We start from the raw sequence: 25,471 nt of genomic DNA, 5'->3' as shown, positions 1-25,471 counted from the left end.
AGCTAATACGCTGCAAGTGGAAAGAATTGGATATCATCATGGACATAGCAAATAAATGAAAGAGAATGGACATTTAATTCTGGCCACATAAATGTGGGAAGACGCTATGCAAATCATTGTAAATATATCATTATTATCAGCTTATTGAGAGGTGATTGCGAAGATTAATGGTTCAATTGCCTGCAGGACGCTGTCATAGAGGTCTTCTCAGCAGCCAGCGCTTGGATAAGCAAGGGCTATTTGAACACTCACATATGAAGAAAAAATGCTCCTCACATAATGGAACGCTAAAAAGTAGAGCAACAGAGCCTGGACTCGTGTTACAAGTCAGGAGATAGTTACTGAAATGTAATTGTTCTAACAATGATTGTCACATCACATGTTGCAAAGGCATACAGAAGAGTGTGTAATCAGGTTAACTTTATAATAGAAATGTAAATGAAATAGAGATTAACAATAAACATACGGGGGGGGGGGACTTTAAATACATTTCAGTATTTGGGAGTGTACAATAAAACTTCCAAATATGTCGTTTTATCTTTTCTCTTTATCAATCATGACATGTGAATGTGTCGTCCCACACAAGATGTTTTGTAGTCTTACTGGAAAATGGCGGAGGCATATCAGTCGCCATAGCGCTTTTTCTTTTTTAGTTCTCTGTGTTTTTCAAGGTGTGAAAAATGTAAAAAATGGAAAATTCGTGTTTGTCATAATATTGCTTAACGTTTTGATTTGTATAATTACGTCATTCCCTCATTTACTTCTATTATACGTGTATGCTCAATAATTTGTAACTGTAAAACGTAAGAATGAAGCGTATGAGATTTTCTTTTTGTTTTATTAAAAGCCACCTGTATGCTTCCTTTGATATTTCTTGATATATTTGTTAGTCATTACTTTGTATTCTAATTTCATTTAAGTTTTCTTACATTTTGACGGCATAGGCCTTAAATCTCTTGGCTGATTATATTCGTGTTAGTTAATTTGCAGTTTGTGATTTATTGTACAATTTTAAAAGTTGACATAATTATTACTTGTAAAGTTACTATGTGCAATTTATTATCTGGGTTACGATGTAAAAAATGAATTTAATTTTCAATTTCCTTACATTCAAGTTTAAGCTTCCTTACATTTTTACGGCATATGCCTCAGATCAGTGTAGGTCTCTTGGATGATTTATAGTTAATTTGCAGTTCATAATTTATTGTACGATTTTAAAAATTGACATAATTATCACTTGTAAAGTTACTATGTGCAATTTACTCCCTGGGTTACGATGTAAAATAGGAATAAATAAACCTTTCAATAAAAGAATGAGTCATCGGACGTCGGGAGCCAAACGCATTTCATTGGCAGCCTGCGTTTCTTTATGATAGTATTCCACGATTGGTGAATTTTCCATGGCTGTTGCATTGTTAGGTACATAGGGCCCATAACCACCTCCAGTTTTAGGTGGTAGATGAAATGAACCCGAAAACAGTCAAGTACGGAAGGTCATCCCTGCACGTCATTTTAATCATATTGTTCGGAGAGTGGTTGTCCATGTGAATGCGTGCCGTTTCATTAATTCTACACACATTTATTTGTTTTTTCTTTCAGTTCGTCGTTGGATATCTGGCATCCACTTGAGAAATTGCCAGCCGCAATGAAGAGACTTTTGATATCGTTTCTTCTCCTTCTTCCCGTGCTCATCTTGACCAGTGCTTTACGCATAAGACGTGAGTTTATGTATGCCGGAAGTTGTTAGCACTATACTGTATACCGGGCAAAAACAATCAGCACATTGTACTATGCAGGTGTCATGCATATTATATACAACAATCACACCCAAGCTGTGACACACTCAAGTTATATATATATATATATATATATATATATATATATATATATAGTGTGTCATAATTGTAAACTGTTGACATTTCTACCAGCCAACCAGGCCTATTTGGCATTAAATATCTGATTACAAAGCTTTGGCACTTAAGACGTGTCTAGCAATATATTGAGAGACCATTACTCGCAGCATTCACTGGAATTTGAAAGTTCTTCTCTTACGACAATTAACTGTCATGATAATTTTTTTTCCTTTTATAATTGGATCTTCGGCAAGGCGTCACTTCATCGGGTCACAATAGGATTAAAAACTATTTCTTTCTTCTACTGAACTTTTTTCAAGGCAGACCGATTAACACACTTTAAATAATATTGAAGCTTAGGTCTTCCCGGTGTCAGTAGTATTGAAATTAAACAATGAATGAAAGCAAAATTACAAAGAAAACCAACAACATCGATGAAAACACGAGTTGCATTCCTTTCTCTTCTGTGATCGAACACACACACACTTACCAACACGCTTGCAAGCACATACTCCTTTCCATCGCTCTTCCGTAATCACTCATGTACAGCAGTTAGATGACAAGTTCGCCTTCATATACATGTGGATTGAGTGAATGCAGCAATATTAGTAGAACACATCAGTGAAAGTTTGGCTAAAATCGAACAATCCGTTCAAAAGTTATGAATTCTTTAAGTTTCTGCACAATCACTGCTGGATGAGAAGACTACAACTGTGTATGATATTACAGGTGTAGAACAATTTAAAGAAAATATATAAAGAGAATTCTGCAATTTCTTTTAAGTGCACATTGCCCCGACTTGTCACTGACGTATGTTGAAGGTAATATTATTCCCCATGCCTTCGGAAAAAGGCAAGTCAAGCGTTCTTTCATTATGTAAGAAAAGTGAAAATATGTGGATTTTTATTTATAGTTTCTACATCGTTCTACGCATGTGACATCACAAGCTGTAGTAGTCTTCCCATCCAGCAGTGACTGAGCAGAAACGTCAAAAAGTCATGATTTTTGAATGGATTGTCCGATTTTCCTCAAACTTGGTTTGTTTGTTCGTTTGTTCATTTCCATCTGAGAGATGGCTGGATAGCCCATATTCAGCTACGTTAAGCTGGTCTTCCATGGGGTCCAGTTGGCCGGATGTAAGGTGGGACCACTTCACCCGGGTTAAACTCTCACTGATGTGTTCTACTAATATTCCTCATTCACTCAATCCACATGTCTATGAAGGTGGACTTGCCCATTAAGTAACACGTTGTGTAAAAATACAGTTGATTAAGTTGAGTAACTTACTCAAGATCGTATTTCCAAGATACAAATGTGATAAATGACTTATATTATACTGAACGTGTGTTTGGATGTACCATATAATATGACGCTGGTTGACTGATTTGTCTAACCATAATGATAACATAATGGTGTAACATTTACCAGTATCTCTATTGTATCTTATTGATGGAATAGAGATAGATAAAGTGATACAACAAGAGATGATGATGAGTTAACCATAATGATATAAAATTTATTTGTATCTCTATCGTATCTCTATTTGTAATTTCCTCTGTCTTTATTACATGTTATTATGTTCAATACATTGTTGTACTGATTTCGTGACATTATTCGTGTACCCAACATTGCCCAAACATTTCTTTGTATCCTCAATTTGTTAGAGATGAACATAATAAAACAACTTGAACTTGATTTGATTAGTCAATAAAACACTGAGGACCGTAAGAATTAGGAGTCCATATACCAAAACCAATATATGAATATTCATGAACTTTTTCCGTCGTCATTTTTATCGCAAATGATTGTTAATCAGTTACGTACGTGTTTGTTTGTGATCATTTAGAATGATTTCATATTTCTCACTTTGTCTGAATTTTGATGGAATAGTACATAGTTCGCTTTCCCGCAGGTTCATCATTCCGAAGGTTCGTTAATCAGAAAATGAAAGTTTGTTGATTCAAATGGTGCGTACTGCGGACATGAAATAATATTCGTTATTCCGAAGGTTCTTATTTCCGAATGTGAAATACGGTTCTTAAATCCGAAGGTTCGTTAGTAAGCCCTTTCTTTTCAACTTTCTTATTAACAAACCTTATTCATTTCCGAAACGAGGAACTTTCGGAAAAACGGAACAAATTAATGTTCGGATAACTAACCCTTTTTAGTTTTTGGATTATCAAACTTTCGGAATAATGAACATTACCCAATATTTTTTCTCGTTAAAAGGATTCGTCTTTCTTTATCATAACAATTCTCTTGAATAATACCTTAAAGTTGTGGCTTTGCTTCCAATCATAGTTTATTTCCTCGTTAAAACTCTATTTGTACAACGTATTAAATTTCATCAATCCGCAGTCAATATATATTTGATAGTTATATAAAGCGGCTACATCCGAATTGTAAGATAGACTATCACATCGATTTGATCTGTCGTTAAAGCAAACAGATACGGGGAGGTCCAACAGAAATGAAAATCTCAGATTAAGAAGCATTTCATATTTTGATGAATTTTTTTTTTTTGTAGTGATGTCAAAAAGAAAAGCACTTGATAAACACACACACACACACAAAAAAAAAAATCCTCACATGAGCATGAACTATTCTGGTTGTTATCTTTAAGTGACATACACACGGATCTCTTCAAATTCTCATTTTCTGCTTAAAAGAAGTATGGGAAGGAAATGATACGTAAATCCGCTTTAAAAAATGACAACATTGTGTCAAATTGCTGCATTGAAAGCTCAAAAGTTGTTTTTCAGTTTATAATTTGTCATCTTTCACTACAAAACTATGACATTCTCTTGTCAGATGCTTTGATTCGATTGCTATTGCCGTGTGCTTTTCACGAGCACGAGCACGCTTGGTACCTAAAAGCTTTTTAAATTTTTAGAATTAATATTCATTGGTCTGATCCTCAAGCTGATCCTCAACAAGCATCAATAATGATTCTCTATTATCTTCTTTTCATGATGATATAACAGCTTGTGGACCTGGGGAAGAATACAGAGCATGTGGCTTTCGGAATTTTGAACAGACTTGTCAGACGCGATTGGTAGGACCGCCATCACGTCCCGCATCGTGTGAACCGGGCTGTTATTGTAGGAGCGGGTACGTCCGCCATGCCAGCAGGTGCATTAGACGGGAGCAATGCTCAGGTAGATCAGCAATGTAGAACATGCCCTGTATGTATCTGGGTATATGATATGTATGTATATGTTTGTATGTATGTATGTATGTATGTATGTAATATGCATGCATGAATGTATCTACATGTTGGGACCGCTGAGCTGGTACCCAAAACAGTTAGAGTTCAACTCTAGGACACATCAAGAAACCAGGCACACCAGTCATTTCGATAGCTCATGTCTCAATCCAGCGTTTTATTTGGGCTCGCAAGACTACAAGACTATCACACACCAGTGCTGATACCAAGACTGACTTTCCAGTCAACTTCCGAGGATAAACTCCTCAAGACTCACTCTTAATTTCTTACAACAGCAAGGCATCATTTATCACCTTCGTGTATTATACAATGAACTACTTTAAGAACAATGACTGCATTCTACAGTTAGTGTGCCCGCCCATAAAACTTGCCCCATACCGACTTTCAAATGGAGCCCCAATATGGGACCTTAACAATATATCATAATTATATATACTTAGTAATAGATGACGGGCCACCAAACATCATCGGGAATGAGCAGGTGAATTGCGGTTGTCCCTCGGGAATGACGCACCGTCGCACAGTGGGCCAGAATGAGCTCAAAGTGCGCCAAAATTATATTCCGTGGTTTCTTTTTACCCAAATTTGGTGTCTTAGGGTAATTAGGGGCGTAGAATTGATTGAACATAATTTCAAACTCATATGACGTCACTGTGATGCTGTTTTTTCATTGGCTACCAAAAATCTGTCTGTAAATGACGAATAAAGCAATGCAAATCTTAGGCTGTTATTTTTTTCTTTAAAGATTGATTTATCTTTTCACCTTCACTGACACTGCTTATCTACTACCATTGAATACACGATGCTTACATGTCATAGAAAGTGTATAAACATTCGGGTTTCGTTAAAAGAATCGAATTTATGCTGAAAGTTCCATATTACACACGTACTGCAAAATGATACTGTTGTCCGTGTAAACTAGTTAGAATATAAGTTTGATGTACGCTGTACGTTTGGGTGAATTTATTCACTTTATTCTATAGCAGGACATAAATGCGCGATATAAAATCAATCTCCGATATAGTTCTTATCTCTCTACTTCATATATAATCTTAGGCCTATGCCATATCAATTCATACAAGCGCAAAAACCATTTTGTCTAATTTAAATGGAAGGATAACAAATTGTGAAGTCAGTAATCAGGAAAATGAAAGGTTATGACTTAGCAGCTAAGAATGAGTCTGCCGTGTATGAAAGTTTACTTGGAAAAGCTAAAATAATAATTTTTTTTTTAAATGAAAAATTTATCGAAATCACAATCATATGAAATTATAAATTCATCCACGTTCCACAGTGATTTTTTTTCATCAGTCGTCGGAAGCAAAGTTTTTTTTTTGCTTCCGACAACCCACAAAGTGTATGGGATCAAAGTCTGATGAATCCGACTTGTATTGGTCGCCTATCAGGTCAATGTCAGACATGTCAGGCATGATCCGATGAGGCAAGATCGTCCGATGAGGATCACGCGAGCAATGTCTGACATTGACCTGCAATCGGATTCACAAACTGCGATACTATACACTTCGCTGAGCGGCCGGAAAGCAACAGTCTTTGCTTCCAACGAGTAGCCGATGAGAATAAAATCTCTGTGTTTTGGTGTTTAACGGTCTATCTGCATATGTCAAGAGTAGCATCGAAGTACATGTATTTAGGTGTCCATACAATATGTATCGCAGTGGGAATAGCTATGTTTACAGTAGTGGCTATGACAATTATGGACAATATGGCTACATGGCCTTGGCTATGTGCAATTATGTACTCTTTTATCTTCGGAGGAGGGGTCTTTTAGGTGCCGGACTAGCCCTATACATGTATTTTATAACTCTGTTTGCCTCTTATTCAGTGTTATTCATGTTTCTGTGTCTTTAACGTGCGAGAAAAAAAAATAAATGAATAAAAAAAATGCCGCCCTCATGCGGCCCCGTATGATATAACAGCATTCCTAAGCGGCTGCAAGGTCCAAAATAGGCGTAGTGTGTCGCGGAAAATCGGCTCTAACACAAAAAGTGGCAAAAGGTGGCAGCCAAATCTGGTATCAGCTTAAAGCTGAGACATCAGGGAATGTGGTGGTAATAGAATTTAGTTGGAAATCCGTGGCAATCTAAACTTTTCATTAGGGTATATTAAAAAGACAAATAATTAGCCTCTTTTCCAGGATATTTAGCGTAAAATGTTCATGAACATTAAGTTTCTTTGCATTTTTATGGCATTCATAACGTAAAATGAACTCTGAGAAATATGTGGGAGAAATTACAGGTTGATATCTCAAAAACTACATGTTGAAATTATTTATTTATCAAAGAGGTTACAATTTGCTTTGAAACTCTTAAAATATTGTATTTTGCTACTTCAGGTAGGAAATATACCCCTTTAATGTACATACCTGATTCAAATATTTTAATGATATATTCTTCAAAGCATTACCTCTCAAGAGCGCATGTCAAAAATTAAAAAATCCCAAGTGCCCAAAGTGACTTTTGGCGCACTTTGGTATCTCTCTGGCCCACTGTGCGTCGATGCGGCACGGCTTGTCCCGCGACTTGTGATAACCCCGACCCCCAGATATGCACCCTACAATGTGTTGCAGGCTGTTTCTGTGCAGAGGGAACAGTGTTGGAGCAGGAAGGCGGACAGAGATGTGTACCGCTGGAAGAGTGTCCTGGTAGGTCTCTTTAGCGTGGAGAAAGAGGAAAATAGACGGCAAGAGCGACAAATATAGATACAAGGATATAGAGAATGGCATAAAGGTTAAAACAGAGATGATCTTAAACCTGCTAACCATTGCAATAATACTGCTTGCCAGTTGATTGGTTTCTTATCATGTGTTTTTTTCCGGAATGTTCGGTTTTCTTATTCTGACACACACTAAGTCCCTTTTTCAGACTAAGAAACGAGCCTCAAGCCCTCGCTTCCCTATAATCTGAATACTTTCCAAAATCTAACTACCTCTCCACAAAAAGAGACAGATCTATTTCATTTCGAGGCCAAAATGATATCCCTACGCTTCAACATACTGTCGACACCGTAGTTTACGAATACACTTTGCCTTGAGAGTTCCTGTCAAAACTATCGGCAGAGGTGACCCAAAATATTGAATTATCAGTGAGGAACGCAGCCCCGAAGTGAATAATATACAATAATGCCAAATCTATTAGTAAGCGCCGCCCCCCCCCCCCCAAAAAAAAAAAATCACACCTCTATCTGTCGGTAAAAGCTGGGAGCTGAAAATGATTCTTCTCACCTCCCTGATAAAATCATGTCATTATATTGACGCACACAAACAGGCACACACAGGCATGAAAAACAGAGAAAGAAAGTCGCTAATATCAGAGAGACAGGAAAGAGAGAGCAGGAAAACAGGGTTTGTTGGTTTCTTTTGTTTTTTTTTAGGTGTCGATACGAATGAAATTAGCACCAATTGCAGCTGTCTGCATAAAATTTGTGATAAAACAAAGCTGAAACAATCATTTCTAAGTATTTTACTTTCCCGCATTTAACTGCTTGTCCTTTTTTTTTATGCCTCCGCCACGAAGTTGTGCCGGAGGCATTATGTTTTCGGACTGTCCGTCCTTCCGTCCGTCCGTCCGTCCGTCCGTAATGAATTTTGAGGACAGCGTAACAAAAATCCGTTTGAGATATCCTAATGAGACTTTGTATGTATATGCATGAGTGGATGAAGTTGTGCCTATCAACTTTTGGGTGCACATGCTCAAGGTCATAAGGTCAAGGTCAAATGCTCAAAATTTCACTATTTCTCCCATATCATTTTCTTGAAACTTAATGTATACATGTACTACCCTATAAAGATTCTCTGGTTAGAGTTTTGGGTCATTAGGTCAAAGGACAAGGGGTCAAAGGTCAAATTGAAAATGTTAAAATTTTGGTTTTTTTCTCCACATCTCGGAAATCGTTCAAGGTATCTTCATGGAACATACTACACATGCATGTAATGACTGGCAGTGATCATCAAGGGAATTTGGGGGTCATGGGGTCAAAGGTCAGGGGGTAAAAGGTCAAGATCAACTCCCCAATACTTATGCAATGCCTGTAGGATTTTTTTTTTTAACTTGGCGTATACATGTATTACCCAATAGAGATTCTCCCCAAAAAGGTCAAAGGTCAAAAGGTCAAAGATCAAGTGAAAGTGCTGAATTTCACTTTTTCTTCCATATCTCGGAAGTGGCTCTAGGTTTCATCGTGAAACTTAGTACATATATATGCATGTTCTGCCTGACAGTGATTCTCTTGTGAATTTTATGGTCATAGGTTCACGGGTCAAAGGCCAGATTAAAATGCTAAGAATTTACTATTTAAAACAGAAATTATACGTTTTCCCCACACCTTGACAATAACTCAATGCATAAACTTATAAGAGGATCAAAAGTCAAGTAAAAGTCCTGAAATCCCCCCAAACATTCTCTGTTAGAAAATATAGCCATTCATCCAATTTAACCTACATTGTAGTTCAAGGAAAGTGAGCATTCAACATATTTGTGACAAGAATGTCATTTAATATTTTGCCAATTATGTGAAACTGTCATCACATATTGTCAAGATGTACCTATTTGGAGAATCATGCTTTATGGCGGAGGCATACCAGTCGCCATAACGACATTTCTAGTTTCAACCTTTATCATTTCTGCAACGGATGCCACACATAAGTTATTTTTTGCCTTTCGCATTGTAGCACGAATGCTGGTATAATGTTCACAATAATAAATAATTGTACTTTCCTTTTTTAGGTCAATCAACGGGGGATTTTGACATCCAGCTCGCTGGTGGAACGAATGCCAGAGAGGGTCGTGTGGAGATTTTCTACGACGGTGCATGGGGGACAGTTTGTGACGACTCTTGGGACATCGAGGACGCCCATGTGGTATGTAGGATGCTGGGCTACCCGAGAGCAAGGAGGGCCGTTAGTCGAGCATACTTCGGTGAAGGTCAGGGTCAGATAGTCCTTGATAATGTGCAATGCGAGGGAAGTGAACAAAACCTGACAGAATGCAGACACAACGGATATGGCGTACATAACTGCCGTCATAGCGAGGACGCTGGTGTCGAATGCGCAGGTGAGTGAAATTTGTCACGTTCCCTGTTTTCCATCCAATGGTAAAATACCCGCCCACATTAAATAGCTGTCACCAGAAGTAAACAGTTCTGCATGATATTTGTTTTGTTGCATATGGGTTCACAGAATATAAATAAACAACTTTTACATCCGTTCATATGAAATCGTAGACTATGGTATATTCTAATGCTTTATTACATTTTTCATTTCAATGTCAAGTGCATCGTACCTTCTCTTGTCTGAAACATTAATAACATCAATAGATCTTCACTGCAGTTCTTCCTCTATGTTCTTCTATCAAACTTAAAATGGAAGCAAATGTGTGTAAGTGCCGTCTGGGTAAAGCTAAGACGGAAAGTGAGTTCAGTTTCAGTTTTCAGTTTATTTTTATTTAATCACGGCAATTTGCTTCAACAAAGCTGTTCTTCTGCAAATCCGTGAACAACATAAAAATAGCAGAAATACATACAAACTGCATATACAATGATAAAGAAAGGAACAAGTGTCAGGTAACAACAAAGCAACGATCAATTAAAAAAGTACTATACAAAAAAAGAGAAAAAAAGGAAACCGGAACAAATACCTACGGTAACATATTATTTTAACAATATCAATAGAGAAAGAGAGAAAAAAAATCCTGGGGCAGTTGCTTAGGCTACAGCATAGATATATCAAGAGCTCGTTTGAAACTGGTGAGAGAGAGCTTACTTTTCAAGTCATAGGCTAACTGATTCCCAACTCTGGACTCCTCTAAAGGAAAGAGTTCTTTTTCCAACTTCTGTTTTTACCTTATACAATACAAATTTTTTCATACTGTTTCTCAGAAAATAATTTGTTACATATTCTTCAAAATATTGCAATACATATTCTGGAAGCATTCCATTAGAAATTTTATACATAACATGTAGTAATTGTTTATACCTTCGTTTTTCCAAAGTATCTAATGACAAACGATTGTAGATTGCTGAGGTCGAGTATCTTGGTTCAACCAAAAGGACAGTTTTTAAAACTCTATTTTGAATGATTTGCAATTTTTCAGAATCCGTTTTTCGCAAATTACCCCATACAACGCTGCAATAATCGAATTTGCTCTGAATAATGGACTTGTAGAATACAAGAGCAGTTTTTTCAGTTATACAAAATCTTATTCTTTTCAATAAATAAAGACTTTTCACTGTGCTTTTATCACCTTATCCACCTGTTGGCTCCAATCAAGATGTTGGTCAAGATAAACTCCTAAGTATTTACAACAAGTAACAGAGGGAACCTCAGATTCATCAATGCTGACTCTCAATACCTTGTTCCCAATCCTCTTTCTGGAACCTATTAACATCGCTTCACACTTTTTCACATTCAGAGCAAGTGAGTTTACTTCCAACCATTGTGACAAGCACGTCAAGTCTTTATTGAGACCTCTTTGTATTTGACCGAGATCTTTGCCAGGTAAATAAAGACAAGTATCGTCAGCGTATAAATGGACCTTACATTCCTTAATGCAATCAGGCAAATCGTTGATGTATACATTGAATAACAAGGGCCCTAACGTAGAGCCCTGTGGGATTCCACATGTTACATACCTAGGCTCGGATATGGAGCCGTCAATAGTAGTATATTGAACACGATTACGGAGATAATTACCAAACCATTTACATGCATTACTATTCAATCCAAGGAGAGATAACTTATGAAGAAGTGTCGCATGATTGACTGTGTCGAATGCATTTTTGAGGTCAATGGAGACCATTCCAACCATTTCACCCTTATCTAAGCTACGAAGCCTTTCTTCTGTGACACAAAGTAAAGCAGTCATAGTGGAATGAGCAGGTCTGAAGCCTGATTGATTTGGGTTAATAATATCATTTCTATGCAAATAATCATACAACTGATTAAAGATGAGCTTTTCGATTACTTTTGTAATAACAGACAAAACAGATATCGGTCTGTAATTACCCATCTCACTTCGACTACCACTTTTATACACTGGTGTAACTTTTGACACCTTCCATTGTTCTGGAATACAACCACAATTCAAAGAAAGATTTAATATATACCGCAGTGGTTTTGCAATTATACGTATAACAGGCTTTATCAATGTTATTGGTATAGTGTCCATTCCATATGAGTTTTTCATTGGCATACTTTCAACCACTTTCACGATGTCTTCTTCAGTTATATCTTCAAATGAGAACATGGAACTCCTTTTCGGTACATATTTTGCAATCTCTTCCTCTGTTCTTTGATCATGACTCTTGCAAATCGCATCTCCTATTTTTGTGAAATATGCATTAAAACAATTTGACATATCAGTTTTACACTTGACCTGTGTGTTATTTTTCACAATGTATTCTATTTGTTTGAAAGTATTCTTTGCAGGAGTAATAAAGTTTAAAGATTTCCAAACATCATTTGAGTTACCATTGCTGGAATAAATAACATTACTTATATATTCTTTCTTCGCCTGACGACATTTCATAGTAACCTCATTTCTAAGCTGCTTGTATAACTCCCACTCACTTTGAGTTTTAGATGATTTAGAAATGAGTTTTTGTCTATCTCTTTGACGCATTAGATATAAAATTTCTTCTGTTATCCAAGGGGATTCTTTTTTCTTTACTCTTTTCTTTTTAAGCGGTACAAATGCATTCATCACACTTAACAACTTTCTTTCAAATTCATCATATGCCTCAATAACATTATGGTATGTTTCCACATGGTCCCATTGTACCTTAGAAATCGCTTCAGTATATTCTTCAATATTTCATTTGCCAGCATTTCGAGACACCTTATATCTATGTACATTTGTTTATAGTTCTTGATTTTTGTACCCCAAGTGCAATATACAAGGTAGTGATCACTCAGAGATATTGGTATAACATTTGTATAATTAATTTTTTCGGCCCTGTTAGTTATGATAAGATCAATTATAGACGATGTACAGATAGTTTCCCTTGTGGGATAATTGACTATCTGTTGGAGATTGAAAGAGGTCAACAACTCACGCAGGTGTTTTGTTTGCCACGATGTACAGTGTTGTGACATGTCACAGTTCAAATCACCAGGAATAACAAAATCAATGCCCATATCATCTACTTCACCAAGAAATCTCTCAAATTCTTGAAATACATCTAGTCTTGCATTGGGTGGCCTATACCATACTATAACAAAAAATGGCTTCACCATTTGTGCATTTACTTCTATAACAATCAACTCCAGATCAAACTCAAAATCAGTTCTCACTCTATAATTCATTCCCTCTTTTACATAAGCTGCCACACCTCCACCTTTACGACCTCTGTCTTTTCTTATCAAATTGTACCCATCTATATTTAATTCTGAATCATCATTATAATCATTCAAATGGGTTTCACTGAGAGTGAAAATGTCAAATTCAGCTTTCTTGCACAAAATATATATCTCTTCAATATTTTTCCATAAAGACAAACAATTCAAGTGTGAGAACTTAAAACCTTTAAGGATTGAAAGTTCACATACATCTATATCCAAATCAAATTCCAGTTTTTGTTTTAACGTAATACTGATTTCTGGTGAACACAGAAATTCATTTCTTTGAGTTTCCAAATCAGATGTTTGGTCATCATATGTATCAGATGTAGCAAACGGTAGCTCAAGTAATAAACAGTAATCACATACCCAGTCATCTGTAGAGTTAAAAATACTTAGGCTTACTTTACTGCACTTAAAATGACACCAATTATTACATGAAACACAAAGTAGAACGTTTTGATTAACACGAACTGGTCTTTTACACGTAATACATGGAAAGCGGATAGACATATTGTAATTCTAGTGTCAATTAGTGGTGGAAACTTAATGTATACATGTACTACCCTATAAAGATTCTCTGGTTAGAGTTTTGGGTCATTAGGTCAAAGGACAAGGGGTCAAAGGTCAAATTGAAAATGTTAAAATTTTGGTTTTTTTCTCCACATCTCGGAAATCGTTCAAGGTATCTTCATGGAACATACTACACATGCATGTAATGACTGGCAGTGATCATCAAGGGAATTTGGGGGTCATGGGGTCAAAGGTCAGGGGTAAAAGGTCAAGATCAACTCCCCAATACTTATGCAATGCCTGTAGGATTTTTTTTTTTTAACTTGGCGTATACATGTATTACCCAATAGAGATTCTCCGGAAAGCCAAAAAGGTCAAAGGTCAAAAGGTCAAAGATCAAGTGAAAGTGCTGAATTTCACTTTTTCTTCCATATCTCGGAAGTGGCTCTAGGTTTCATCGTGAAACTTAGTACATATATATGCATGTTCTGCCTGACAGTGATTGTCTTGTGAATTTTATGGTCATAGGTTCACGGGTCAAAGGCCAGGTTAAAATGCTAAGAATTTACTATTTAAAACAGAAATTATACGTTTTCCCCACACCTTGACAATAACTCAATGCATAAACTTATAAGAGGATCAAAAGTCAAGTAAAAGTCCTGAAATCCCCCCAAACATTCTCTGTTAGAAAATATAGCCATTCATCCAATTTAACCTACATTGTAGTTCAAGGAAAGTGAGCATTCAACATATTTGTGACAAGAATGTCATTTAATATTTTGCCAATTATGTGAAACTGTCATCACATATTGTCAAGATGTACCTATTTGGAGAATCATGCTTTATGGCGGAGGCATACCAGTCGCCATAACGACATTTCTAGTTTCAACCTTTATCATTTCTGCAACGAATGCCACACATAAGTTATTTTTTGCCTTTCGCATTGTAGCACGAATGCTGGTATAATGTTCACAATAATAAATAATTGTACTTTCCTTTTTTAGGTCAATCAACGGGGGATTTTGACATCCAGCTCGCTGGTGGAACGAATGCCAGAGAGGGTCGTGTGGAGATTTTCTACGACGGTGCATGGGGGACAGTTTGTGACGACTCTTGGGACATCGAGGACGCCCATGTGGTATGTAGGATGCTGGGCTACCCGAGAGCAAGGAGGGCCGTTAGTCGAGCATACTTCGGTGAAGGTCAGGGTCAGATAGTCCTTGATAATGTGCAATGCGAGGGAAGTGAACAAAACCTGAGAGAATGCAGACACAACGGATATGGCGTACATAACTGCCGTCATAGCGAGGACGCTGGTGTCGAATGCGCAGGTGAGTGAAATTTGTCACGCTCCCTGTTTTTCATCGAATGGTAAAATACCCGCCCACATTAAATAGCTGTCACCAGAAGTAAACAGTTCTGCATGATATTTGTTTTGTTGCATATGGGTTCACAGAATATAAATAAACAACTTTTACATCCGTTCATATGAAATCGTAGACTATGGTATATTCTAATGCTTTATTACATTTTTCATTTCAATGTCAAGTGCATCGTACCTTCTCTTGTCTGAAACATTAATAACATCAATAGATCTTCACTGCAGTTCTTCCTCTATGTTCTTCTATCAAACTTAAAATGGAAGCAAATGTGTGTAAGTGCCGTCTGGGTAAAGCTAAGACGGAAAGTGAGTTCAGTTTCAGTTTTCAGTTTATTTTTATTTAATCACGGCAATTTGCTTCAACAAAGCTGTTCTTCTGCAAATCCGTGAACAACATAAAGATAGCAGAAATACATACAAACTGCATATACAATGATAAAGAAAGGAACAAGTGTCAGGTAACAACAAAGCAACGATAAATTTAAAAAGTACTATACAAAAAAAGAGAAAAAAAGGAAACCGGAACAAATACCTACGGTAACATATTATTTTAACAATATCAAATAGAGAAAGAGAGAAAAAAAAATCCTGGGCAGTTGCTTAGGCTACAGCATAGATATATCAAGAGCTCGTTTGAAACTGGTGAGAGAGAGCTTACTTTTCAAGTCATAGGCTAACTGATTCCAACTCTGGACTCCTCTAAAGGAAAGAGTTCTTTTTCCAACTTCTGTTTTTACCTTATACAATACAAATTTTTTCATACTGTTTCTCAGAAAATAATTTGTTACATATTCTTCAAAATATTGCAATACATATTCTGGAAGCATTCCATTAGAAATTTTATACATAACATGTAGTAATTGTTTATACCTTCGTTTTTCCAAAGTATCTAATGACAAACGATTGTAGATTGCTGAGGTCGAGTATCTTGGTTCAACCAAAAGGACAGTTTTTAAAACTCTATTTTGAATGATTTGCAATTTTTCAGAATCCGTTTTTCGCAAATTACCCCATACAACGCTGCAATAATCGAATTTGCTCTGAATAATGGACTTGTAGAATACAAGAGCAGTTTTTTCAGTTATACAAAATCTTATTCTTTTCAATAAATAAAGACTTTTCACTGTGCTTTTTATCACCTTATCCACCTGTTGGCTCCAATCAAGATGTTGGTCAAGATAAACTCCTAAGTATTTACAACAAGTAACAGAGGGAACCTCAGATTCATCAATGCTGACTCTCAATACCTTGTTCCCAATCCTCTTTCTGGAACCTATTAACATCGCTTCACACTTTTTCACATTCAGAGCAAGTGAGTTTACTTCCAACCATTGTGACAAGCACGTCAAGTCTTTATTGAGACCTCTTTGTATTTGACCGAGATCTTTGCCAGGTAAATAAAGACAAGTATCGTCAGCGTATAAATGGACCTTACATTCCTTAATGCAATCAGGCAAATCGTTGATGTATACATTGAATAACAAGGGCCCTAACGTAGAGCCCTGTGGGATTCCACATGTTACATACCTAGGCTCGGATATGGAGCCGTCAATAGTAGTATATTGAACACGATTACGGAGATAATTACCAAACCATTTACATGCATTACTATTCAATCCAAGGAGAGATAACTTATGAAGAAGTGTCGCATGATTGACTGTGTCGAATGCATTTTTGAGGTCAATGGAGACCATTCCAACCATTTCACCCTTATCTAAGCTACGAAGCCTTTCTTCTGTGACACAAAGTAAAGCAGTCATAGTGGAATGAGCAGGTCTGAAGCCTGATTGATTTGGGTTAATAATATCATTTCTATGCAAATAATCATACAACTGATTAAAGATGAGCTTTTCGATTACTTTTGTAATAACAGACAAAACAGATATCGGTCTGTAATTACCCATCTCACTTCGACTACCACTTTTATACACTGGTGTAACTTTTGACACCTTCCATTGTTCTGGAATACAACCACAATTCAAAGAAAGATTTAATATATACCGCAGTGGTTTTGCAATTATACGTATAACAGGCTTTATCAATGTTATTGGTATAGTGTCCATTCCATATGAGTTTTTCATTGGCATACTTTCAACCACTTTCACGATGTCTTCTTCAGTTATATCTTCAAATGAGAACATGGAACTCCTTTTCGGTACATATTTTGCAATCTCTTCCTCTGTTCTTTGATCATGACTCTTGCAAATCGCATCTCCTATTTTTGTGAAATATGCATTAAAACAATTTGACATATCAGTTTTACACTTGACCTGTGTGTTATTTTTCACAATGTATTCTATTTGTTTGAAAGTATTCTTTGCAGGAGTAATAAAGTTTAAAGATTTCCAAACATCATTTGAGTTACCATTGCTGGAATAAATAACATTACTTATATATTCTTTCTTCGCCTGACGACATTTCATAGTAACCTCATTTCTAAGCTGCTTGTATAACTCCCACTCACTTTGAGTTTTAGATGATTTAGAAATGAGTTTTTGTCTATCTCTTTGACGCATTAGATATAAAATTTCTTCTGTTATCCAAGGGGATTCTTTTTTCTTTACTCTTTTCTTTTTAAGCGGTGCAAATGCATTCATCACACTTAACAACTTTCTTTCAAATTCATCATATGCCTCAATAACATTATGGTATGTTTCCACATGGTCCCATTGTACCTTAGAAATCGCTTCAGTATATTCTTCAATATTTCATTTGCCAGCATTTCGAGACACCTTATATCTATGTACATTTTGTTTATAGTTCTTGATTTTTGTACCCCAAGTGCAATATACAAGGTAGTGGTCACTCAGAGATATTGGTATAACATTTGTATAATTATTTTTTTCGGCCCTGTTAGTTATGATAAGATCAATTATAGACGATGTACGGATAGTTTCCCTTGTGGGATAATTGACTATCTGTTGGAGATTGAAAGAGGTCAACAACTCACGCAGGTGTTTTGTTTGCCACGATGTACAGTGTTGTGACATGTCACAGTTCAAATCACCAAGAATAACAAAATCAATGCCCATATCATCTACTTCACCAAGAAATCTCTCAAATTCTTGAAATACATCTAGTCTTGCATTGGGTGGCCTATACCATACTATAACAAAAAATGGCTTCACCATTTGTGCATTTACTTCTATAACAATCAACTCCAGATCAAACTCAAAATCAGTTCTCACTCTATAATTCATTCCCTCTTTTACATAAGCTGCCACACCTCCATCTTTACGACCTCTGTCTTTTCTTATCAAATTGTACCCATCTATATTTAATTCTGAATCATCAATATAATCATTCAAATGGGTTTCACTGAGAGTGAAAATGTCAAATTCAGCTTTCTTGCACAAAATATGTATCTCTTCAATATTTTTCCATAAAGACAAAACAATTCAAGTGTGAGAACTTAAAACCTTTAAGGATTGAAAGTTCACATACATCTCTATCCAAATCAAATTCCAGTTTTTGTTTTAACGTAATACTGATTTCTGGTGAACACAGAAATTCATTTCTTTGAGTTTCCAAATCAGATGTTTGGTCATCATATGTATCAGATGTAGCAAACGGTAGCTCAAGTAATAAACAGTAATCACATACCCAGTCATCTGTAGAGTTAAAAATACTTAGGCTTACTTTACTGCACTTAAAATGACACCAATTATTACATGAAACACAAAGTAGAGCGTTTTGATTAACACGAACTGGTCTTTTACACGTAATACATGGAAAGCGGATAGACATATTGTAATTCTAGTGTCAATTAGTGGTGGTACCTTACTATTTATCGTGCTCAGTTCAGTCTATCGAGGTCCCGTTGGTTCTGTATCACCACCTTTCGTCTCCGGTTTTGGTCTCCTGTCAACGCGTATATTCTACCATCTTGCGTCCATGTCCACACGACCGAAGGATTCGTCCTTGTCAAGTAGAGAAGCTGAGCACGAGGTGCTGTCAGGTCTTCGTTGACGAAAATCGTCGACCCCTTCAGTTTCGATCGCGCCTGGTAGATTTGTTGCTTGATGTTGTGCGTCGCAAATTTGACCAGGATGACCTTCTCAGATTTTCGCCTCGATGATGATGTCGCGTTGGCGTGTTGCTCGTTTTGCCTGGGTGTTATCCTATGGCTTCTATCGACGTCTTGTGCTTTCAGTTCGATGCCGAAATGGTCTTTGACAATGTCGGTGATAACTTTGTCGGTGTTCTCCCCATGCATTTCCTTCACACCACTAAATCGTAGTGAGTTTCTACGACTGTACTGTTCATGATCGTGTAGAGTGTCGTTCACTTTGTCAAGATCATTCTTGAGTTTCTCGATCTGTGCTTTCAGCGACTCTGTCGTCTCCTGGTGCGTCTGTATATCCATCTTCACAGCCTCGTAGACATCTTGGCTTATTTTGTTTTGTTCCACCAAAGTTTTCTTCACAGCAGCCACCAGCTCTTTGATCACGTCTGGGGAACAAAGCGCCTCCTTTATCCCAGCCACAATTGCTGCGTCAAGTCTATCAGACTGTTCAATAGGCGATGTCTCGGTCGGCTGACCAGCATAGGCGCCGGAAGTGGGGGGGGGGGGGGGGGGGGGGGCGGCCGCCCCCCCCCCCCCCCAATCCAAAAAGTGGGGGGCAAAACGCATTTTTGCCCCCCCAAAAAGCCCCCCCCCAAAAAAAAAAATAAAATAAAATAAAAAAAATAATGATAATAATAAAAATAAATGAATAAACAAAGAAAATAAAATAAATATGTATATATATATATGAATAAAAGGGAAAAAATATGGCTACAAACGGCAGCTTTTGGACTGTAAAATGTCAAAATTTTCAAGCTCGCTCGCTTCGCTCGCTCGCATCCAGCAGTTGAGCCCGGTGCGCCTACCCCTTAATTTCTAAAGCGAAAAATATAGCTACGACGGCAGTTGTTGGACTCTAGAATGTCAAAATTTTCAAGCTCGCTCGCTTTGCTCGCTCGCATTGAATCGTTATGCCATTCTCCTAATGTTGCTGAAAGTAATTGCCAGTAGTTGCGCCCGATGCCCCCACCCCTTAATTTCCAAAGCGAAAGATAAATATAGCTACAAACGGCAGTTGCGCCCGATACGCCGCCCCATTAATTTCCAAAGTGAAAGATAAAATAGCTACAAACCCCAGTTTGGGGACTATAAAATGTCAAAATTTTCAAGCTCGCTCGCTCCGCTCGCTCGCATTGAATCGTTATGCCATCTCTCCTAATGTTGCTGCCAGTAATTGCCAGCAGTTGCGCCCGATGCCCCCCCATTTATTTCCAAAGCGAAATATATAGCTACAATTAAAACTCCAGTTTTGGAACTGTAGAATATCAAAATTTTCAAGCTCGCTCGCTTCGCTCGCTCGCATTTTATTGTTATGCCATTCACCTTATGTTGCTGACAGTATATAATTTCGTCGGTTGAGAATGATAAGGGCGTTAAGTGACTACAAAACCCATAGTGTTCGAGAAGACTTAAAGCCCTTCTCATTCTCAACAGACGATTTGTCGATCGTTTCACACCGTCATTCCATAATCCATGTAAGGAAAACTTACAATGTTCCTCAATGACTTCGTTGTTGAATGTATCACATTCCGTAATGTATTGTAGTCCCATTATTGCTTACGCACACACGCACAAGCATACAGACCGTCAAAATTACTTTATGGTTCCCCCCATGTTTCGACCCACCGTACGCCACTTTACATATATATATAAAAAAAAAAAAAAATATATATATATATATATATATATGATAGATGTGTGTGCGTGTGTGTGTGTGTGTGTGTGTGTGTGTATGTATATGCATATTATATGCATGGTCTAATCTTGAGCCCCCTCCAATATTTGCCCCCCCCCCCCCAATCCAAAACTGCTTCCGGCGCGCCTGCTGACCAGTGGTACCTTCCTTCACCCCTGACGACTGGTCAAGCCCCCGGGTGCTCCGCGAACGTGTTTTCGGCACATCGTGCTCATGTACTCTCTGGTTGGGTGACATTCTGTCCAAATTTTGTCTTCAAATTCCACGAAACATGAGTCAGTTATCACGAACAGTATTGGTTCAATCAAATCCATGAAGCATTAGCAGCGTCCAGGTGCATAACTTCGTCCTCACAAGTGAATAAGAAACGATGAAATTTAGGGTGTTTTTCTGGTGACTCGAAATTAGCTTCTGGCTTTCGCGACACACACGCGTGAGGTTAGCAGCTATAGTACTATATTTTATAAATTGATGAGAAAGCCTCAAATACGTACATATTATCTTCTCGCGATTTTAAGGGGGTGCAATAAAATATAGGCAATAACAAAAATGACTTATGTGATGTTAGTGGCCTAAGGTGGTGTATATCCAGATATACAGATATATTTGCTTCATTTTTTTCAAATATCAAGACACCAAATTCACTATGTATACACGTTCTAATCTAATGCCTGCAGAAGATTGTCCCTCGGGAATGACGTACAGTCGATGCGGCACGGCTTGTCCCTCGACTTGTGATAACCCCGGCCCCCAGATATGCACCCGACAATGTGTTGCAGGTTGTTTCTGTCCGGCGGGAACAGTGTTGGAGCAGGAAGGCGGACAGAGATGTGTACCGCTGGAAGAATGTCCGAGTGGGCCAGGTAGGTCATATTGAAGAAAATGAAAGAAAGAGAGAGAGAGAGAGAATGGGGGACAGAGATACATACGGACAAAGAGACAGAGACAGACAGACTGATACAGACATGCAGAGATTACAAAAGCTCTAAACCCTCATCGTGAAAACATTCCAGGGACAAATTTCTGGTAGATCGGTGCATTTTCCTCTTTTAACTAAAATATACAGATATATTTGCTTCATTTTCTTTTTCAAATATCAAGACAGCAAATTCACTATACACGTTCTAATCTATTGCCTGCAGAAGATTGTCCCTCGGGAATGACGTACAGTCGATGCGGCACGGCTTGTCCCTCGACTTGTGATAACCCCGGCCCCCAGATATGCACCCGACAATGTGTTGCAGGCTGTTTCTGTCCAGCGGGAACAGTGTTGGAGCAGGAAGGCGGACAGAGATGTGTACCGCTGGAAGAATGTCCCAGTGGGCCAGGTAGGTCATATTGAAGAAAATGAAAGAAAGAAAGAGAGAGAGAGAGAGAGGGGGGGGGGGGGTTGGGTACAGAGGGAATGGGGGACAGAGATACATACGGACAAAGAGAGAGAGACAGACAGACTGATACAGACATGCAGAGATTACAAAAACTTTAAGCCTTCATCGTGAAAACATTTCAGGGACATATTTCTGGTAGATCGGTGCCTTATCCTCTTTTAACTAAGATATACAGATATATTTGCTTCATTTTTTTTTCAAATATCAAGACACCAGATTCACTATACACGCTCTACTCTGATGCCAGCAGAAGATACAAGCGCATATGTCGCATGTTTAGTAAGAATTCATTGAATACATATAATTATTTGCTTAAATCAAGATGATGTATGTACTGTGAGATCTTACGTGGCACGAAAAAAAAATGCCCCTTACATGATTTAGTATCATCTTTCAAGTCGTAGGAGCTTCATATCTCGGTAAGATGACTTATGGCAATACATGTACATCCAAGATTCAGCAACATAGGCGCCGGAAGTGGGGGGGGGGGGGGGCAGGGGGGGGGGGGCGGCCGCCCCCCAATCCAAAAAGTAGGGGGGCAAAACGCATTTTTGCCCCCCCAAAAAGCCCCCCCCCCAAAAAAAAAAAATAATAATAATAAAAATAAATGAATAAACAAAGAAAATAAAATAAATATGTATATATATGAATAAAAGGGAAAAATATGGCTAAAAACGGCAGCTTTTGGACTGTAAAATGTCAAAATTTTCAAGCTCGCTCGCTTCGCCCGCTCGCATCCAGCAGTTGAGCCCGGTGCGCCTCCCCCTTAATTTCTAAAGCGAAAAACATAGCTACGACGGCAGTTGTTGGCCTCTAGAATGTCAAAATTTTCAAGCTTGCTCGCTTTGCTCGCTCGCATTGAATCGTTATGCCATTCTCCTAATGTTGCTGACAGTAATTGCCAGTAGTTGTGCCCGATGCCCCCACCCCTTAATTTCCAAAGCGAAAGATAACTACAGCTACAAACGGGAGTTTTGGGACTGTAAAATGTCAAAATTTTCAAGCTCGCTCGCTTTGCTCGCTCGCATTGAATCCTTATGCCATTCTCCTAATGTTGCTGCCAGTAATTGCCAGCAGTTGCGCCCGATGCACCGCCCCATTAATTTCCAAAGTGAAAGATATAGCTACAAACCCCAGTTTTGGGACTGTAGAATGTCAAAATTTTCAAGCTTGCTCGCTTCGCTCTCTCGCATTGAATCGTTATGCCATTCTCCTAATGTTGCTGCCAATAATTGCCAGCAGTTGCGCCCGATGCGCCCCCATTTATTTCCAAAGCGAAATATATAGCTACAATTAAAACTCCAGTTTTGGAACTGTAGAATATCAAAATTTTCAAGCTCGCTCGCTTCGCTCGCTCGCATTTTATTGTTATGCCATTCACTTTATGTTGCTGACAGTATATAATTTATCGATCGTTTCACACCGTCATTCCATAATCCATGTAAGGAAAACTTACAATGTTCCTCAATGACTGCGTTGTTGAATCTATCACGTCATTCCGTAATGTGTTGTAGTCCCATTATTGCTCACGCACAAGCACACAGACCGTCAAAATTACTTAATGGTTCCCCCCCCCCCCATGTTTCGACCCACCGTACGCCACTTTTACATATATACATATATATATATATATATATATATATATATATATATATATATATATAATAGATGTGTGTGCGTGTGTGTGTGTGTGTGTGTGTATGTGTATATTGTGTAACATATGCATGGTCTAATCTTGAGCCCCCTCCAATGTTTGCCCCCCCCCCCCCCCAATCCAAAGCTGCTTCCGGCGCGCCTGTTCAGCAACTACACTTTTCTATGGTTAAGCGAAATGCAGTCACTCGATTACTTATCACAAACGTTCAAATTTGACGCAAACGTTCAAATTTGATGCAAACATGCAAACAAATGATGTGCTCTCAAGGTGATATGATTCTTATTCAAATTGATTTCAATTCAGTATTGTACTTTTCTGCACCTGTCGTACTTAATAAACAGTCAAACCTGTCTATAGCGGCCACCCATGGGAAACGAAAAGAGTGACCTCCATATACAGGTGGCCGCTAAGGCAGGTTTGAATGTGTAATAATGCGGTGATTGATAGATGATATCATTGAGAGAACTATCCCGATTTGGAAGGTTTTTATGGGCATATCCACTCCATTCGTGTTCCATGTGTATCGTGAACGGGAACAAGAAAGACAAACGAAAGACACAGTGATAACCCCTGTCAGAGACGGACAGACTGATACAGACATGCAGAGATTACAAAAACTTTAAGCCTTCATCGCAAAAACATTCCAGGGACAAATTTCTGGTAGATCGGTGCCTTTTCCTCTTTTAACTAAAATATACAGATATATTTGCTTCATTTTTTTTTCAAACATCAAGAAACCAAATTCACTATGTATACGCGTTCTAATCTAATGCCTGCAGAAGATTGTCCCTCGGGAATGACGTACAATCAATGCGGCACGGCTTGTCCCTCGACTTGTGATAACCCCGGCCCCCAGATATGCACCCGACAATGTGTTGCAGGCTGTTTCTGTCCAGCGGGAACAGTGTTGGAGCAGGAAGGCGGACAGAGATGTGTACCGCTGGAAGAATGTCCCAGTGGGCCAGGTAGGTCATATTGAAGAAAAATGAAAGAAAGAGAGAGAGAGAGAGAGAGAGAGAGAGAGAGAGAGAGAGAGAGAGAGAGAGAGAGGGAGGGAGAGGGGGGGGGATTGGAGACAGAGGGAATGGGGGACAGAGATACATACGGACAAAGAGACAGAAACAGACAGACTGATACAGAAATGCAGAGATTATAAAAACTTTAAGCCTTCATCGCAAAAACATCCCAGGGACATATTTCTGGTAGATCGGTGCCTTATCCTTTTTTAACTAAGATATACAGATATATTTGCTTCATTTTTTTTTTCGATATCAAGACACCAGATTCAATATACACGCTCTACTCTGATGCCAGCAGAAGATACAAGCGCATATGTCGCAT

At 38.1% G+C, this 25,471-nt stretch overlaps 1 protein-coding gene across 1 annotated transcript; it reads left to right on the top strand.

Annotated features, from left to right (window-relative positions):
- The first annotated feature begins 1,603 nt into the window (after positions 1–1,603).
- On the top strand, positions 1,604–15,281 carry LOC139729946 (scavenger receptor cysteine-rich domain-containing group B protein-like). Its single transcript, XM_071640867.1, has 4 exons — positions 1,604–1,718; positions 4,838–5,011; positions 9,822–10,148; positions 14,947–15,281. Exons 1-4 carry the CDS (start codon positions 1,646–1,648, stop codon positions 15,279–15,281), a joined length of 909 nt encoding a protein of 302 aa, XP_071496968.1. The 5' UTR covers positions 1,604–1,645.
- Positions 15,282–25,471: the final 10,190 nt, after the last annotated feature.

The sequence above is a fragment of the Diadema antillarum genome, unplaced genomic scaffold, assembly GCF_040938485.1.
Source record: "Diadema antillarum isolate AM-2024a unplaced genomic scaffold, OU_Dant_1.0 seq00000271_RagTag, whole genome shotgun sequence".
Lineage (NCBI taxonomy): Eukaryota > Metazoa > Echinodermata > Echinoidea > Diadematoida > Diadematidae > Diadema > Diadema antillarum.
The sequence above is the reverse complement of the archived record's forward strand: the minus strand, read 5'-3'. Positions and strand labels throughout refer to the sequence as shown.

What these genes read in the sequence shown, in the direction of transcription:
- LOC139729946 (XM_071640867.1), top strand. Translation starts at nt 1,646, where the DNA reads ATGAAGAGACTTTTGATATCGTTTCTTCTCCTTCTTCCCGTGCTCATC. An exon ending in CAGTGCTTTACGCATAAGAC is followed by an intron (nt 1,719 to 4,837) that starts GTGAGTTTATGT and finishes ATGATATAACAG; the next exon opens with CTTGTGGACCTGGGGAAGAA. An exon ending in TAGACGGGAGCAATGCTCAG is followed by an intron (nt 5,012 to 9,821) that starts GTAGATCAGCAA and finishes TTCCTTTTTTAG; the next exon opens with GTCAATCAACGGGGGATTTT.